At 38.6% G+C, this 19,996-nt stretch overlaps 1 protein-coding gene and 1 long non-coding RNA gene across 3 annotated transcripts in view; one reads left to right on the top strand and one right to left on the bottom strand.

The window, feature by feature from the left end:
* Nucleotides 1-3,000, top strand: part of cpne4a (copine IVa) — a 31,440-nt gene extending 28,440 nt beyond the window's left edge. For both annotated transcript variants that reach the window (XM_046877612.1, XM_046877611.1), the window contains exon 16: nucleotides 1,022-3,000. In XM_046877612.1, the coding sequence (XP_046733568.1) occupies nucleotides 1,022-1,153 (132 nt within the window). In that variant the 3' untranslated portion in view covers nucleotides 1,154-3,000. The remainder of the gene's footprint in view (nucleotides 1-1,021) is intronic.
* Nucleotides 3,001-3,166: 166 nt separating this feature from the next.
* LOC124375489 lies at nucleotides 3,167-13,175 on the bottom strand. Its single transcript, XR_006923696.1, has 4 exons — nucleotides 13,076-13,175; nucleotides 7,885-7,964; nucleotides 3,925-4,090; nucleotides 3,167-3,748 (listed from the first exon to the last, which is right to left on the bottom strand). It is a non-coding gene; the product is annotated as an uncharacterized LOC124375489 (long non-coding RNA).
* Between the last annotated feature and the right edge of the window lie 6,821 nt (nucleotides 13,176-19,996).

Raw genomic sequence — 19,996 nt, 5'->3', positions numbered from 1 at the left:
GATCTCGGTGCAGAGGAACTCCGATTAGCTGAGGGCACTCCTGGAGAAGATTCAGAAGATGATGTGTGGAGGAGTTTTCATCGTCTCTTTAATTCTCTCCTGGATTCTCTATTTATCTTCATAAACATCCTCCACTCATCTCCACTCAAACATCTGAACTCCTGAACCTGAGAGAGCAGTTTCTCTCGTTTTTTTCTTCGTTTTTAACAGAGAACTGTGGAGAAACAGAGAGAAACTGCAATGAACTATACAAATAAAGAAAATGTGATATGTTGAACAGGGTACAGTGTTTTCACATTATATAATCATCAGAATCAGAATCACTCACAGTAAAATTAAAATACAGATTAAAGTGAAATAAAAATACATAAGTTATATTAAGTGAAATAAAATGAAATGTTTAGCAGCAGTGAAACAGAGGGAAAGTCAGGCTACAATATTGCACATATAATACCTATTATTATTATTATTATTATTATTATTATTATTATTATTATTATTATTATTATTATTATTATTATTATTATTATTATTATTATTATTATCATTATTTTTGCACTGAAATTATTGCATATAATTTCAGTACAGTAAATGGAGGAAAATAAATGTAGGACAGGCCAAAAAAAAACCTTTTACACACACACACACACACACACACACACACACACACACACACACACACACACACACACACACACACATATATTTATATATTTATATAAAGAGAAAGGGGGAGGGGCATATACAGTTGAGTGGTTCCCTAATTTGCATATTCATGTACAGTAGAATGACGCCTGTAATTTATAGTATCTTTAGATTGTATTTTGAGACTAGGCTGATAAAATGTGTACATATTTATTATTTATTTGCTCATTTTAGATCCACACTGTGTGGCGCTCACACCCAAAATCTCTTACGTTTAAATGAATATGAATAATGGTTTACTGTAAAAGTATATCTGGTGTATAATCTGTATGAAAACGGAATGAAGTGACGTGATCTCTGCTCTGTTCCTCCTCAGGCGTCTCCTGCTGCACTCGCCAAAAGCGTTTTAGCCGAAGTGCCCAACCAGGTGGTGGATTATTACAACAGCAAGGGCATCAAACCCAAATGCCCCGGCGAGTTCGAGTCTTCCAGGACATTTAGTCGCTAAACTGTGACCGCGAGCTGATCAGGATGCGAGTACGATCAGCACGTCTCCGTCAGTCTGTCGCTCGTCTGTTTGCATGCGTGGATGGTTGTAGGCTAAAGCTAACGTGCCAGCACACGTGTCTGGGTAGGAGACGTGCAGAATCTGCATGTTTCTCCCTGTTAGAACTGATCTGTTTTTTATTCTATGTCTATATTTAAAGCGAGATTTTGCAGAATTTCGTAATGTTCTTACATTGTAAAGCATTCTGGATGGAGATCATTGCGAATGTTTAGCTCTCTGTGTTAGATACCGAACGTCTGCACTTTCAGGTAAAAGAATTCGTGGTTATGTTGCACATGAGGAAATGCATGAGTGTATTTTGCATGCTAATATGAAAAGTAATAAAGCTAAATTTCTTCATGATTGGGGATGGGGATTGTAAGTGAAGTCCGGGGCGTGTCCCAAACGCCATAACCGTCATATGTTTAGCAAGCAAACCGGTAAAACGCTAAAGTAATAACAGCAATTTCAGACCACAAGACGTCACCGGTATCGGAAACTAATTGACGACAGAGTATTGTGCTTTGTCCCAAAGCCATGTGATTGATTATTTCTCCATAGCAGCACATCTTCCAGTGTTCCAGTACCACAGCAATTAGCAACTAATCTCACTGGAGACTTGTTTAGTTAACGTCTAAATACAGAAAACATCTCAGCTTTACGTGAAGCGTCTGCCATTTAGCTGTTACTATAGGAACGCTAACGTATTATTACTGTTATACAAAATAAATCAACACCTGACCAATCAGAATCTAGCAGTGATGTGGTGTAAAGGCTTGACAGTCAGATCAGCGCTCGTCATTTAGGAGTTGATTTATTTTATTGCTAAATATAAATGTTTTATTGGAGCTTAAAACATATCAAACGACTTCGCTACTTCACGTCCGACTTTTGTAGCTGCTAGTGCGCATCACAGAGACTCCGCCCACCAGAAGAATTGTAATAACCTTAAACACTGTAATCATTTGTATTTCTTGATCGAAACAGATTTCATACATTTTTAAAACATACAAAACACATCAATCACGACGAACTCTTCTCTTTTTATAGAATGTAGCGATTTGGCCAAGTCTTGCCGAGGAGATGAATAAGATTAGCCTGAGTATACGCTAATCACACGCCACAGCCTTACAGTTTCACAGCTAGCGCAACCTCACAGATCGATTTCAGAACGGAAACGACATTTAAACCCGACAGAATGCACAAAATAGAAACATGGCGAGGTCAGAGTGCAGGAGTAAACTGTGTGTTAGCTGTGTTAGCTTTCAGAGCGTTTAGCTGGCTAGTGTTTGGGACGAGGCCTGTGTTTACACTCCTGAAAAAGCACAGAGTAACACTTTTCATTCAGGTAGTTTATTAGAGTTTGATACTAAAGTGCTATAAGCTGTGTGTGTGTGTGTGTGTGTGTGTGTGTGTGTGTGTGTGTGTGTGTGTGAGGAGTGTTTTCTAAAAGTTTGCAATAAAACTGCATGCATGTGGTTGAACCTAACAGGCATCAGTGTGTAATCTGCATTCTAAAGTGTTACCTACAATATATATATATATATATATATATATATATATATATATATATATATGAAACGATTATTTATTTAATCTTATTATGATGGATTATTGTAAAGTTTTATTGTTTTTATTCATGGATGTTTATGATTATTTTCACAATATTTGCATATTTCATGATCTTGTACTAAAAACCAATGATGGTCATTTGAACTGAACTGAAAAGTGCTGAATGAAATGAAAGGATTGTGGTGTTAAAGGAGGTCCTGGATGTGATGCTTGTGGTTGAAAATAAACACGTTTAAAACTTAAAATTGAAACCGAGTTTTCCTTCAGAGGATAAATGGATTCATAACTTTGGATAAATTCGTGGTTGAGGATGAGGATGGTTTTCTTTGAAGTCTGGTTCCTCTCAGAGTTTCTTCCTCATGAAGTCTCAGAGTTTTTCTTTTCAGACACTTAATTTATACATGCTTTTATAATTGCTTTATTTCTGTACAACTGATTTGAGACATTTATTGTTAAAAACGCTCTACAAATTAACATTAATGACATTTAAAAGAATGCACAAACACATGTACCTTTAAATACAATTTACTTGCAAAGAAAAAAAAAAATTAATTGATTAAAAAGTATTAAAGTAAAACATATAGAAAAAATGATTATATACTCATATAAATGTAGATTTCACTTCAGTGTTATTTGTATAAACTGCTTAAAGCTGGCGCTGAGGTTCTGTCGCTTAGAAACGTGTGAAAGCTCCTGAGGGTGAAATCCAGACCACCGACTGTGACGAGGAAAAAAGGATTTCAGTTTTTCTTGCTTCACCTCCGATTTGTTTCTTCTCCTGCTTCTCTAATTCCCTACACGTCCTTTATTTTCCCCCTCACCCTTTATTTTCTCTCTCAGTCTTCTTTTCTCTCACCAGCATTATTTCCTCTATTCCTGCCTGTTAACGAGTTCAAGAGTCCTTCACAGTTCCTTTTCACCTTAACGACTTCTCCATCTCCAAGAGGATCAGCTGGATGAGGAAGTAGACTGTGTGTCATTAACCTGTGAAACGATAATCGTACTCAGAGATTAGCTTCAAGGATTTACTGTAGGAAAATTACACGCGTCAGTATTCAGAACTCAGACGTGATTATAGACGTTTTATGAGAGTTATATACACACACACACACACACACACACACACACACACACACACACACACACACACTGTTACACACCTGTACAGAAGCTGTATACAATAAACTAGGCTGAGAGAACAAAGCCAGGCCTGGTGTGTTTGATCTTCCATGCTGTCATACTCAACCTCTGCTTCAGTTTGATTCTCTTCCTGTCAGGTCGATGTTTCCTCCCGATCACTTCGATCAACATGACAACAGCACCAAGCTTCACACACACACACACACACACACACACACACACACACACACCTCCAAATAAGGCTGAAAATCTCACAAAGGAATTTACTCTCTCTATGTCATTGCTGTATAAAGGGGAAAAACAGAAAGCTGACCTTCAACATTAAAGAAGAATTTTTAAATCACTCACTTTATATTTTTATTTTGAAAAGGAGACAACAAAAGCATTTTATTCAATAAATGTGTCCAAAACCTGTGTAGTTCACTATACATAAATGCACAATAGTATTAGGTTAAATCTCAGATTCAGTGTGACTGAACAAACCTAATCACACACCAGTGTTTGTCTTGATCTCAGTAACATTTGGGAGAAATTGCAGAAATTGAGCTAAAAGAAATGCCATATAACTTCATATTTAACCTATTAGATGGTAAATGTGAAATGGAAAATGTGAAAAGTTTCTCTGAACTTCAAATTCACACTGAACATTTCTAGGATTAAAATAAACACAGTGGTGTAGGTTTAATGTTTACATTAAACTTCAAATCCAAGATTTCAGGTGCATTTTCCTTTTATTGGATTGAATGTGATCAAATGAAATGTATTACACTCCAGAGTTAGTGTTAAATCCACATACATTTAGTGGCTAGAAACACAAATATATTGTACAGTGTATTTTGGGGTTTCTATCGCATTGCAAAGTGAAGATTTGAGGTTCTAACATATTCAGTAGGTTTCTAAGTTGGACATGGAAGCTCTCAGTTCAAGTATAACTAATTCCACTTTCACTCTTCCTGGATGTCTACATAAGATGAGGAGATTTACCGATGATCAGTTTCTGATTGATACTCAAAATCTCAGATTTTTACCAGACCTAATAGAAAAATACAAGTAATGACAACATAAGTGTTACATTCCTCCTCGTTCAGTGCTGTAGCAAAAAAACAAACAAAAAACAATACCACCACCACCACCACCAAACAATAAAAAGATCAAATGTTTACTAACAAGACAAAATTAGGCAAATCAATTTCAAGAAGAGACAAAGACAAAAGTAACCAAATGTTCCTAACATGAGTAAACTAAACATTATTACAAACAAAAGAACTTCTTCCCTCAATATCTCTACATATCCTTAGACAGGAGAAAGCAGAACTATCATCATTAACAGCTTCCACCTGTCTACAGCCTCCACAAAACAAATAAGCAACTTACATGAACTGACACTACTGCTTACCGCACAGGAAACTCCATAAATACATCATACTCATTAAAACAGCTGCAGCAACAACATTACAACCACAATACCCACGCCATTAACCTGAATAAAGCAGTGACGGGGAGAAAACAGGGAAAACAGCAATGAAACACTGAAGCACAGCACATTTACATTTTAATTACATTACACCCATGCATGGGGGAAAAGTCCTGAGATGAAGCATTAATGTTTTGTGAAACAAGTTATTTCCTGCTCACATTCCGTTTACATCAGCAATAAAAACTGTTGACTTTATTCACTCGGTTGAAGTTAATAACACAAATAAAACAAACCGTAGGAATTATATTGCAAATGATCAGATTTTAGCTTTGGAGTGTGAGCAGAAGAAAAGATGTAGACACCTGTATTTGTATTGATTCAGGGTATGTACAGTATGAATTTAGGAAAAAATAAAAAAAGGTAACATTTACAGATAATATTCCATTATCATATTTTGGGTTAAAATATTGACGTGCTCCAATTTTCCTAAAATTTACACTGTACATTACTGGTATCAGGACAAACACAGTGGCCTAAGTGTTTCTATTCTATCTCATTTCTAAGCTGAGATTTGAGATGCAGTGTCCAACACATAACTATGATGATGAGTGGTTCACTGTCAAATGTAAGATCTCAGCTTTGGAGTGTGATTGGACAAAACTAATCACCTTTTAGTGCTATTCAGGGTCCCAGCAACATTATCTGTAAATTTGGGGATAATTGTAGAATTAAAAATTGTTTACCTAAAAAACCCAAAGGCACTTATAGATGGGGTTTTTTTCGATTAAAATATTGATGTCCTCCAAATTTCCAAAAATTCACACTGTATATTACTTGGATGAAGACAATCAAAGTGGTGAAAGTCTGATGTTTTTAACTCACTTAAAAGCTGAGATTTGAGATTTGAAATTAAAGGTGGTCACAATTTTTACGAAAAACACCAAAACTAACCCCTTATCATTTTTTGGGTGAAAATATTGACGTCCTACAATTGTTCTAAAATTCACACTGTACTTTAGTGAGATAAAGAAAAACACAGTGCTGTAGGTGTTTCTATCTTATTACATTTCTAACCTGAGATTTGAGATGCAGTGTCTAACGCCTATATTATTGATGGAATGGTTTAAAATAAAAGGTCAGATCTTAGCTTTGGAGTGTGATTGGACAAAACTAACTGCACTCCAGTGTCTGTCTGGATCCCAGTAACATTCTCTGTGATTATGGGAGAATTTTAGAATATCAAAATTTTCACCAAAAAACACCAAGGCTTAACCCTTACAGATTTTTTTAATGAAAAAAATTCACACTGTACATTACGGGGATCAGGTCAAATTCAGTGGTGTAAGTGTGATGTTTGTTTCTTACTTCAGAATTGAGATTTGATATGTAGTGTCCAGAACATGCTTATCTGATTCACTGGTGTATTGGGAAGGTCAGACCTCAGATTTGGAGTGTGATCAGAAAAAACTAATCATACTATTTTCTTGTTATGGATTTCAGCAATATACGGTTTGAATTTGGAGAAATTTGGACAACGTGCAATTTTCACCTAAAATACCAGTCTAACCCCTTATAGATTTTATTTTTTTGGTGAAATTTTGACGTCATCTAATTTTCCTGAAATTCACACTGTATATTACTGGGATGAAGACAATGAAACTGGTAAAAGTCTGATGTTTTTAACTCACTTAAAAGCTGAGGTGCAGTGTATAAAACCTGTATGTGTTATTAACTGGTCATTAGAAAAGGTCAAATCTCAGCTTTAGAGTGGGATTGCAGAAAATAAAGTAGATGCCTGCATTTGTATGTATCCAGGTAATGTCCAGTGTGAATTTGGGGAAAATTGAATGTGGTCACATTTTTTACTTAATTGTTTTTTTTTTTTTTTGGTGAAATTTTAGGGCCTCCAATGTTCCTGAAATTCACACTGTACTGTTCTGGAACCAAGACAAACACATTTCTGTAAGTGCTTTAATTCTTTCATATTTCTAACAGATTTGAAATGCAGTGTCCAACACCTGTACATTTTGGTTCTCTAATCTAATTGAAAAGGTCAGATCTTATTTCTGGAATATGATTGGACAAAGCACATTGCACTACAGATTTTACTCATTAATGTGTGAATTTGGGGGAAATGATGTTCGACTCTAATTGCCTGCACTTCTTCACTTCACTCTGTTATGGAGATGGACGTATAAATGGTCAAATAATTATTTTTCAGTTTGACTAGAAAACCCTTTGTTGTTGGGTTCTACATGGAATCTTTTATTGATTTTTGCAAATTAGACAGGCACTAAAGAAGACAGATTGGACAGGTTAAATTGATTGGATAGAGTAGACAAAGGCAACAGAGCAGAGCAGAAAGAGTGGATAGATTGGACTAAGTGGACAGAATGAACAGAGTAGATAAATAGGACTGAGTGGACAGAGTGGATTGAGGAGATAGATTAGACAGAGTGGATTGAGCAAATACATTGGAGTGGACTGAGCAGATAGATTGGACAGAATGGACAGGTCAGACAGTAACTTGGCAGTGTGGTAGTGAAATCTCAAAGCAACTGACCGAAAAAAGTCCCAGACAGTTCCCATAGCAACATGGTCATGTGACAGGTTTCCTCTCATGGTCCCCAGGTTAGCCATGTTCTAGATTTGATAAAAGAGAGAGGAAGAGTGAGAAAGATGAAGTGAGAAATGCGGTAACTTAAACAATACAAAACCAACTGTTTTTAAACCCAAAGTTTTTAAGGTATTAAAGTGTATTTGCCTCATTGTGTAGTTCAGTGTTTAGGGCTCTGTTACTGATCAGAAGGTCATGGGTTAAAGCCTTAACACCACCAAGCTGCCACTGTTGGGCCCTTGAGAAAGGTTGTGTAAGGGTGTAGTTGTGTAAGTGTGTAGTTGTGTAAGGGTGTAGTTGTGTAAGGGTGTAGTTTTATTATTGTATGTTGTATTAAATGTTGGGAATTTAAAGTTACAGCTTTTTACTGTTATAATGCACTGGCACTGGAGTTTCCTTCCATCCCTGTTACATAAACACTTTTCTCCTGAAAGAAAAATCCTATTCTTACTTCTTCCTTTAAAAAATATTCAGTAAAAACAAACAAGAAACACAACATTCTTTTCCAAATAACTTATTGTGGTTTTCTGTAATATCAGAGGAATAAACACTCTGCCAACACTGCTAAAATAAATACCGACCCTCCAACAGATGTGTGCAGATGTGTGGTGCATGTTCACTTCAGAAAGGGACGTGGTACCTCGGTGGATCAGATGAACGATCCAGAAGGTTGTGAGGTTAAATCTCCACAGTACCAATGTGCTGTTGCTGGGCCCTTGAGCAAGGCCCTTAACTCTCACCTGTTCAGTTGTATATGAAGTCATTGTAAGTCGCTCTGGATAAAAACATCTGCAAAAATGCTATAAACGTAAGAAACGTGTGGAAATGAAATGATTCAGGGGGAAAGTGTGTGTTTTGAAGCTCATCTGCTGATCAGGCGTCGCTCTAACAGAGAAAACATTGAGTCATGTGACTGAATGTGTTACAGATTTCAGCAGCTCAAATTTACATAATGCTCTAAAATTAACACCCTGATGAATAATGCATGAGAACCGGTAAAGGAGAGTGTGTGTGTGTGTGTGTGTGTGTGTGTGTATTCAGCTTTGTGTAGCTGTGAAACCACTGCTAATGTAGAAATACTATAATTAGGTCATGTTAATGAGTGTTTCTAGAGGAATAATGTTTCACACTGAATCAGGAACAAACACACAAACACACTGTGCTGAAGGTCGAGTGTAAGATGTTGATGGGTCAGGGGTCATACGGGACTAACACACACACACACAGTATCTAATGGATCCACCAGAGTATCTGAGGTGTTCTGGAACATGGAGCGGTTCGCCCTGGAGCTCAGAGGTCCACCAATTAAAGCTGGTGATGATCTTCTGAGCTGTTCCTCACAGGGGCACGTGGGTTCCTCACAAATAGTGTTGGGATTAATTATTTTACAAAAGGATACAACACATAGGAGGTGCTTTACTTTCTCTTCTGTTTTATTATGTTTACAGCATTTGGTAGACCCCCTTATCCAGGAAGATGTGCATTTACCTCATTCATACAACTGGGCAGCTAAGGGGTAAGGGGCCTTACTTAGGGGCCCACGAGTCACAGCTTGGTGCAGCTGGGATTTGAACACATGACCTTCTGATTCCGTTTCTTTAAAAACTAAGCTACCACACACTTGTTAGAGAACATGTCCTACTTTTTAACAGTTTAGTTTAACCTTTAGTGTTATGGACCAGCAGTTCCTGTTTCAGCTAACATTCCAGCAGCTCTAAACGCTCGTTCCCACAACTGACCCTCTTTAGTCCCCCAAAGTCAAGGTTCACATCTTGTTGACTTTTGCTACCAAGAAACTTTGAAGCCTGGATCTCATGAGACCTCTGAAGGTCTGCTTTGGTGTCTGGCATGAAGGTGGTTGTGACATTACGCATCCATGGATCGGATTTGTTTGTCCAGTGTGTCCAGAAACTCCATTAGATCGAGAACAGAACTCTTTGCCATGTTCCTCAACCCGTGCCTGAGCAGTCCATGTGCAGGAAAGGGAATGCTGCCACATAGAGGAGTGTAACTGCAGAAGGTCTGTCACAGTTTAAATTGGTGGTGGTATATAACATCAAAGTAACATCTACATGAACACCAGGACAACAAGTTTCGCAGCAAAACATCACCCAGAACATCACACTACCGCTGCCGACTCACCTTCCCACAATGCATCCTGGTTATTCCACACCCACCACAAGACCTGCTGTTTTGCGCTGACCCAGATGTCTAGACACCACATTGTAACCCTTGTAAAAGTCCCTCAGATCCTGACACACACCCATTTTTCCTGCATCCAACACATCAACTTCGAGAGCTGACTACCAGCTCAGAGAGCTGAGACGTGCCCCGGTGGTGAGGTAATGCTCTTCACCTGTCAGGGGGTTTGATGTTTTGGTGATTAGTGTAGACACACACACACACACACACACACACACAATAAGCACCATCTGGTAATTAACACATGGCTTTGACTTCAAAGTGTGAGCTTGAGATTTGAGCAGAATCCATTCCTGCACGCGCACACACACACACACACACACACACACACACACACACACTGAATATCTCATTAAAGCACACCGGCTGTGTTTCAATAACTACTGAACCGCCTACATGCTAGTGCGCATCATGGCTCCCTGTGGCACTGTGCTGAGAGACATTAAATACATCCTGTAAGTGTTTGTAAACTCCTAGAAATACATAAGAAGCTGACGAGCTTAGCAACCTGGAGCTGCTTTATTTATTTGATCAGATGTTGATCAGCTAGCATGTCCTCCGCTTATTTTTTTTGGATAAGCGCTAAGATACATGAAACGTGGTGTAAAAGATTCCTATAGCTTAGCATCCTGACAGGGGAAAAATGATATACAGAACACATCTAACAGAAACTCTCACAGTAATTATACCAGAATGAAACTTAAGGCTAATCAAATCTCTTCATGGTCACAAGTCTGTTGTTCAGATAAACAATGTAATATTTTGTGATCTACAATTTCATAAAACTAATTTAAACAAAGTTAGCTGATAATCTTACTACCTAATCGAGGGAGCTGTACAGTTTAGAGCAAAATAAATGATGTGATTAGCTAAAAAACAAGCTGTGATTGTATGTTCTTGTTTCACTGATAGGATCGTTTGCTTTTCAGTGGATGTCACTGTAGAGACCAGCTGTTCCTTCCAACTGCATTTCAAAAATATGAATGCATTTATGAAGAACGTTAAATTTTCTGATACCCAGAACCACAAGAAAACACACACCAGATCCTCCACAACCCTGAGCAGGAAATAGCTCATTTAGAATCAAGATAAAAAAAATTATAACTACAGCTAATGTTGAGCAAAACAAACAAAAAAACATGCTAGCTCATGTTCTCAGTTCTTCTCTCAGTTCTCTCAATGGTGAGCTAAGAACAGCTTTAAACGGCTCGTATCTCACGGGTCTCTTTGTCTTGTCTGGTTTGAGATTACTCAGTTGTCACAAGAACAAAACGACTCGAGAGGTGAACAAATTATTTCTGACAATCATTTCTGTTACAGAGCCTGTTGAGATTGTCAGAGTATGAAGAATTCTGGGTATTTCCCTGCCAACGCTACACACCACCAACAAATCCCTCTCTGAGACGATTCATGAGTTCCAAATCATTTAAAACGTATCTCCCCAAACACCGGGCCACGGAACAGTACCAAGCAATGGATCATTTGGTCCTGGGCTACACGTCAATTTTCTACACTCACAGTGTTTTTTATAGCATCGATAAATTTAGCTCAAAATGCTTATTATATGAAGTTGAGTAAAATGTTCATTATAAGTGTAATAATTAAATAAATAAATGCGTTCATTTATATGTTTGGTTAGATGTCGACCCCCAGTTGGATCCCACCTCATGAATATTTCTGGCCTTTAAAGAGAAGATCCATCTAGAGATGTACCAGCTTCAGCTGAATTCCTCTTCATGAAGATTTCAGACATTGGATTTTGTTGATAAACAACCTCAATACTCAAAAAATACAATTCTACATATGCTATTTCTCCATCATTGAACATTTGAAGGATCTGGCATGGAGGAATTAGTGTGGAATCTATAATGATCTCAGATGCTGAGTTAATTTATAAATTGCTCAGGAGCTCCAGGTTCCACAAATCCACCTGACTGTAGAAATTACATTACTCATAATCACACACTCTGGTGCTCATGATAATTCTCACTCTACAGTGTTTGTAATGTTTTTATGATTTATAAATCACACTCTTCGTGTCACCCAGATGATGAGGATGGGTTCCCTTTCAGTCTGGTTCCTCTCAAGGTTTCTTCCTCATACCATCTAAAGTTTTAGATTTGAGTTTTTCCTGCCACAGTTGGTGCAGGTTTATTCATCGGGGATAAACACACATCATTCACTTATATAACATCTTTGTTCTTACATTCTTTAAAGCTGCTTTGAGACAAGAAATAAAGTTGAACTGAAACCTTGAATATGTGTGATCTCCAAGCTCCAAAACACAGATTTATTCCAAATGAACGAATTATGACTGCTTTATAGTAAAACTTGGCAAGAATCTGAGCGCATGACTGTACAATGCTAATACTAATTGGTTGATCTGGCGTAGCTTTTGGTGTGGAGTTGTGGGTTCTCCTAAACAAACATGTTTTAAGTGTAATTCAAGGACATGATGTTAAAGTCAAAACATCTCTACTAGACAACAATGGACTGTTAAAGATCTCTGCATTCACTTCAAAAGATTTCCTCTCATTTCATCAGGACTCTGAGCTCAAAAATCACCGACTGCATGATTTCTATGTAAATGTATTTAATATCCTGGGTGTATTTTTGGCCCAAATAGCAAACACAACCAGAACACGGGCCGTTTCCTGTTTCCTGTCTGGCAGAAGTATAATCTTATTATGTGTGCTGGATTTAGCTCCTGGACTCCTAACTTCGTTTCAGAGGTCCATATTGCTCATATTGTTCGCGGCTCTTTTGTGCGTGATACAGTATGACTCGATTTCCTCTACACTCTACTGTATATCAACAGAAAAAACATTAAATCCAAGCCATTAATCATGAGTGTTGAGTTTTCTTCATGCTGTGTGAGTGTACATCCAGCCTTAAAACACTTTAACTAAGTTACGGAGGTTTGAATAACGCTGACCTCAGCAGAAGTGATGATGATTCTCGGCATTGGTCCTCCAGCAAGGTGTCACTGGTGCAGGAAACATGGCTGTGTTCCAATCTTCATGCTTTAATTCCTACTTTCCATTTTAGATAGACATATAAACAGACAGACATCCAAAAAAAATGACTTTTGTGAAAGAGATTTGATCAAAACAGGGAACCTCAGATAGAGAAAGAGAGCGAGAGAGAGAGAGAGAGAGAGAGAGAGAGAGAGAGAGAGAGAGAGAGAGAGATTAGCTATGAATTAAAATCAGCTGTTTTTTAAAGATCTTTTATACCATCACAGTGAGATTTAAAAATGTCCTCAGAATCCTGGTGCAACTAATTGGTTATTAGTTGTGTTTAATCCTGTGACTAAACTATAAATTTCACTATAACTGGATAACTATATGCATTATCTAGAACCAGAAGATAAGATCACATCACCCTGTCGAATCCACATGGCACTGGCTTCCAATCAAATCTGGTCTGGTTTTTAAGGTATTTCAGTTGAAGGTATTTACAGTACCAACAAAAAGCCTGTACATTTTGATCAGTCATGTCTGTTTCAATTAAAAAAGGACAGGCTATTTGTTGGTACCTTGAATAGTTAAGACTCCAATAGAACCTTCCAAATAGTATTCGGGACTCTTATAAATTGTCTCAGTATTTAAGTGTAGTTTAAAAACATATTTGTTTAGGCAGGCTTTCTGAGAATCGTATTGCTCAAATAAACTTTGTGGTTATATGGTGTTACAGTGAACTGAGATGTTTCCTATTGTTTTGTATCATATACAATACCAAATGAGCGTATCATATTGAATAATTTCGTATCGTATTGCATCATATCATGTTGTATAAGTTTTAAATGTATATATTATACTGCAACGTTTTAGATACATTATATAGTATTGTATCGTATCTAATCGCACAAACATTTCCAATGTGAAATGTCATGATTTCGGAATAAGATAATGAATAGAGCAAGTAGAGTTCCCTGTGGAGAGCCGGTACTGCTAACATGAAGGCCTAATAGAATCTTATACTGAGTTATAAACTGGAGAGATAATAATCATGAATAAATCATGGCCACTTTGGGTCTAAATCTGAATCCTGATACAGATATTAAATATTTGGAGTGAAATAAATGTAGAACTGCGTCATCTTACACTCCAAATATTTATTTAATTACATACAGCAGATTGATATCTAACACAAGAAGATAAATAATATTTGACTATATATGTTTTTTGTATATTTAAAGTAATATTACACTGATATTCTAAAGTAACAAAAGCAGTGAGTGAAATACGGCGGAACGAGATACTGCAATTCACCTTTTTCCTGAGTTGCAGAAAATGCAGTAATCCATACAGGATTAAGGTGAAATGAGAAGAGATATGAGGAAGCACTCGTTCACTCCACACTCCACACACACTCGTTCATTCACACTGAGCACTCGGTAACCTGCAGAGCCATGAGGGGATTAGAGAGGAAAAGAGCTTCCAGATAATGAGCTCAGGCTTCTGCTTATTAAAAACTTTATAGGAAACAAACAGGAAGTGGAAGTGAAAAGTAAACGTTGGAAAAAAGTAACTGATGAGTGTGTTACAGTTTTTTTATTGTTTTATAAATAAATGCTGGAGTCTTTCTTAGAGAAAAGATTTCTGAAACTTCAGATAGACATAGACGGGTGAATAGGCAGACAGACAGACAGACAGACAGACAGACAGACAGACAGACAGACAGACGCAAATAGATGGCTTGGTATTATGTGTAGCTAGATGGATAGATAGATTCACAGACAGACAGACAGACAGATAGATGTTTGTTTTTTTGGTAGTGAACGTCAGAAAATGTTTCTGAAACCTCAGGAGTGTGAGCTCGTGAGCGATCACGCCGAGCGTTTTCGAGAGCAGCACTGACGTGAGAGGGCATTAATGATGTTCTTCCACGCCATAACTTATCATCACATGAGCTTCATCCTCTTCCGTCTCCTCTTCCTCATCCTCCTCTTCAGTGAAATGATTCCTTAAATTACGAAAGGATGAAGTGTGTGTAATACATCCAGAATGTGTGGTAAAATTCACACAATTATTTATGTAGAAAACTGATTTAAAGACAGAGTGAAGCATCAGCCTGCAGTTTAATGGATTTTAATGAAAAGAGACATGAGTGAAGGTTCAGAGGATCTTCATTAACCTTCACTCACTCAGAATTCCTCAGAATCTGCTCCTCCAGAACCGGGTCTGGACGCCGCTGAGCTCAATTACAGCGTCTGACTTTCTGAACCTGAACTTAGTTTTTAGCCTGAAAGTGAAAGAGCAGAACGGAGTGTTTAACCCGAGGAGATCCTCAGTCCATCCTGCAGAGTCACAACACACGATACACACGTCACTGCTTTTCTTCATCAGCCTGAGATACGCAACCTCACTAATCTGATCAAGATGGTGTGTGTGTGAGAAAGAGAGAGAGAGTGTGGAAAGAGTGGGAGAGGAAAAGAGAGATATCCACCTGAACCTCATCTAGCACCATAACCACCAACCATAACACCTGCTCTCTGTGTGTGTGTGTGTGTGTGTGTGTGTGTGTGTGTGTGTGTGTGTGTGTGTGTGTGTGTTTTCCTGCTGTATATCTCAGTTTCTTCTCTGCCGTGAGCGTGCCCTTTCTTTCAATCAGACAGAAGGAGCAGTGTGGCGTCTCCGACCTTTTCCACTTCTCCATCGCTTTTTGTTTTCCTAAAGAATCTCTTCATTTCTTCTTTTTGATGAGACAAAACAAAACTTAAGCTCTCAGCTCACAGTGCCAAACAACACAACACAACACAACACAACAATTCAACACTACACAGCATATCATAAAACACAACACCTCATCACTACACAACACATCCTAACACAATACAGCACAACACAACATACCACCACAGCACATCATAAAACAACACTACACCTCACATCACTACGCAACATGGCACAACATTACACAACTCAGTACAACAGAATAAAACACAATACAACATAATTCATTGATTGTTTATTATTTATTGATGTGTAACATCACCTTTTTTCTGAACTCCTCAGGGAGACTCCTCACACACCTACAGATCTGCCTGATTTCTCCTCACACTTCTGCTGCTTATGGTGAAGTTCTGTTGTTCCCACACAGACACTATAAACACTTCCTGTTTCTGTGATTCTCAGGGTTTAGTCTCAGCTGGAGTCTGGGTTCCTGTCCCCCAGAACTCATCATCTGCTGGACCATCATCTTGACCATTACACTGCTGTAGCATTACAGTTTCCTGAGACATTCAGAATCACAGTTTCTTTCTCATGAGGTATCAGGAGGTTTTCCTCACACCTCAGATCTCAGTCTAGATCACGTCTGTATGACTGGGTGAACCCGACTCAGAGCTGTGTGATGGTTATGAAGGTTGTGAAGTCGAGATGGTTGTGATGGTGTGTTGTGCGTTGTGTATAAAGTAATCGACGAAATCTTGAATGTGAACTGGGGAGAAAGTGAGGCAGGTGTGCTACAGGAAGCAGAAATGCAGAAATCCGTCGTCACATTGCCGAGACGGATGAAGTGTGGAGTTGATGGAGTTGATGGAGCTGTGTGGGAAAGATGAATGCATGTTCCTTACACGCTGAAGGTTGAAGGCGTTTTTTTTTTTACGTGCATTAATAAATTAATGAGTCATTAAAGTCACTTCATCAATTTTCAATAGACCAAAAGTCTCGAACTATCGAAGTGTGATTGCATTTATTGAGTGTTTTATTGGTCTGTCATTGTGTGTGAGTAAACAGTGGACTTTTCAGCCAGAGGTGTTTCTCTCACACACACACACACACACACACACACACACACACACACACACACACACGGATCTGGATATTTCAGAGGATATTTGATATGAAGCTGTTGTTATTTTTCGGTTCCTGAGTGAAATAAAGTCAATACGGAGTGCAGGACTGAACTCGGGTCGGACTCTCAGCTGCCCAGTCGAGCTGAAGGGAAATTACGGCTTGCTAACATAAGCACATTCATCTAACAAGGGGGGTTTAAAGCTCCGCCCACAATGTATGTTTGCATTGTTAAAAACAGCTCTTTTGAACTTTGTCTTGCTTTGATGTAGAACCTTCGGCTATGTTCATGTTGCTTTAGCATTTTCTTTTCTTTCTGCTCTAACACTCAATGCACAGATCTTAATGCTATTTTTGAGGTGGAAATAACTGTGTTAATGCCACACTATCGCCACCTACAGGACAAAAGTTCTCATATAGCAAATACAAGCTACACTATATCAACAAAGGTTTTGGGGCATCTGATTTTTCTTCACAAAGTTGGAAGGTGTAGGACTAGATGCAGATGGGAGATTATTATAACAGGAAATGGGAACTCAATGTGGATTGGGCTGTTCAAAAAGCACATTAATCCTACCTCACATTTCCAAGCATTTACCATGAAAAAGATGGAACATGAGAGAGAAGCTTGATACTCCAGGATGGGTTACCTGCTGAAGAAATTAAATGAATGAAACTTTATAATAAAACAGATGATGAGGGAAGACAGAAAATGGATTTGTTCTTTAAGATATTTGATTTGGTGAAGAAAGGTTCTCTAATTCAATGTGCATTGGAAAAAAAGTTTTTTCCTCACAATCAACTTCATCATGAACACAGCAGCCACTTTGTTAAATATCCTCCACCCCCTCCAGTGTGTGTGTTAAATGTTGGGTGTTCGAGGAATTCAGTAACAGATCCAGAAGAACCAGAAAGCAGGTCACTATAGCCTATAGCCACTTATTCATTAATCTTGAAGAGCTGCAACAGGGTGAAGCTCAGGACACCGAGCCTTAGAACAGGACGTGTTCCTGGAGCTGATCGTGATTAATAGCGAGCCTCTGTGTGTGATTACAGGAAGTAAAGGCGGAGTCTTTGGGATACGAGGAAGGGGAAGGTTTCTGAGTTCTTAGCTAATCTAATCTTACACAGCTTTGCTGAAATAAAGAGCTTCAAACAATGCAAAAGTGAAGAACTGGGATTTTCTCAACTTCTATACATAAACCGTTCCAATGTAAAGCAACAAATCCAAACACGAGCTCCCTCAGACCAATCCTGGAGCAATGCCGCATAGGCCACGCCCACAAGTGACATCAGCAGTGAAAGTTCCTGTTCTGGCTCGCATTAAAGCAACTATAAACACTCATTAATTCAATTGTCTAAAAGACTGAAAGATGGGAAACACCTTTATCCTAAAGATGTCACAAAACTTTCCAAAGCACTGACACTGGAGACCAAAATAAACATCTTACAAAAAAAAATCCTTTCAATGATCCCACACGCTTTATAATTTCAAGGTCATTATTATTCAAAGAATCCATTGTTCAGGTGACTGTAAATGAGCTGTTACTATAGCAACAGGTCTGAAAGGTCCGACTAGTCGGCATGAAACGTGTCAGAAAAGCGTTTCCTGTCAGGAAGAAGTAACATTTTAGAACACTTTTTCAGGCTTCATCTTGCAGGAACCTTGTCACTCATAACCCGATACCGGAGACATCTCCTGGGGCGATGCAATCAGGAGACCTGTTCTCCAGTAGGCCCTGTGCAGCCCACTCTGTCAGAGACAGCCGGATGCCGAAGCCGGTTATTAGCTACGCTCCTGCATCAGGGCTCTGCTGCGTGGAGCCTCGCGGTCACAACTGAAGACTATAATTCTGTGGTCAACACAAAGCTGTGTTCAAAACACACAAGGGTCTACACAAAACGACTGCAATTAATCAACTCAAACCCCGTGAGTGTGTCGTGCCGTGTGGCGTCCTGCAGGGTTTCAGTGCTGATTACTGTTACAGAAGAAAGGGTTGGAGGAAAATAAACTTCTGCAGAATTACAGTGTCTCCTTCACCTCAAACCAACTAGAACTATGAGGCTAATGTTCTCCTGGAGGATCTGGTCTTCAGATAAGCATCAGGTTTTAGCTGAGCTTTCATTTATTTATTTATTGCTAGAAATTAGGAATAAACAATATACAGTTTAAAAATGAAGTTACTGTTTCTGGTTAGTGTGAATAGTGGATTGTGATTGGCTGGAAGTTCAGGTGTGAATAGTGGATTGTGATTGGCTGGAAGTTCAGGAGTGAATAGTGGATTGTGATTGGCTGGAAGTTCAGGTGTAAATAGTGGATTGTGATTGGCTGGAAGTTCAGGTGTGAATAGTGGATTGTGATTGGCTGGAAGTTCAGGAGTGAATAGTGGATTGTGATTGGCTGGAAGTTCAGGTGTAAATAGTGGATTGTGATTGGCTGGAAGTTCAGGTGTGAATAGTGGATTGTGATTGGCTGGAAGTTCAGGTGTGAATAGTGGATTGTGATTGGCTGGAAGTTCAGGCGTGAGTTTAGAGTGTTAAACACATCGGTATTTTGCATTTGTCAGTTGAATCTAAATGAATGCGCTGCTTATAAACACCTGTAACCATAGTAACATCCAATTCCAGTTCCAGTCCGTTGATTCTGTCACTCATTCAGTCAGTTTCGCTCTGGTAAATGCTGGGAGTAACTATGGTATAAAGTGATAATCCACAGCTTGGTGTTCTGGAAACTGTACATTAGATTTTAATGCCATGCGATGTGAACAGAGGATCATAGGAATGTCTGGAAAGCATCCTCAGGAATTTTGCAGGGTTATAATGTGCTCAGAAATGCCACCCTCAGCACTTCTCATTGGAACACCATGGATTTTCAAGGCATCCAATATTTACACCATGGTTGCAAGAACGTTTCCATGGTGACCAATGAACCCATATCCTGCTATGCTGATGACACTCAGCTCATCTCCTCTTGTCTTCGATTCCCTCAGGCACTCAGGTTTCAGCTCACATGTCAGCATGTCTAGTGAATATCTTGTCACAGGTCACAGCTCACC

The sequence above is a fragment of the Silurus meridionalis genome, chromosome 21, assembly GCF_014805685.1.
Source record: "Silurus meridionalis isolate SWU-2019-XX chromosome 21, ASM1480568v1, whole genome shotgun sequence".
NCBI classification, from domain to species: Eukaryota; Metazoa; Chordata; class Actinopteri; order Siluriformes; family Siluridae; genus Silurus; species Silurus meridionalis.
The sequence above is the reverse complement of the archived record's forward strand: the minus strand, read 5'-3'. Positions and strand labels throughout refer to the sequence as shown.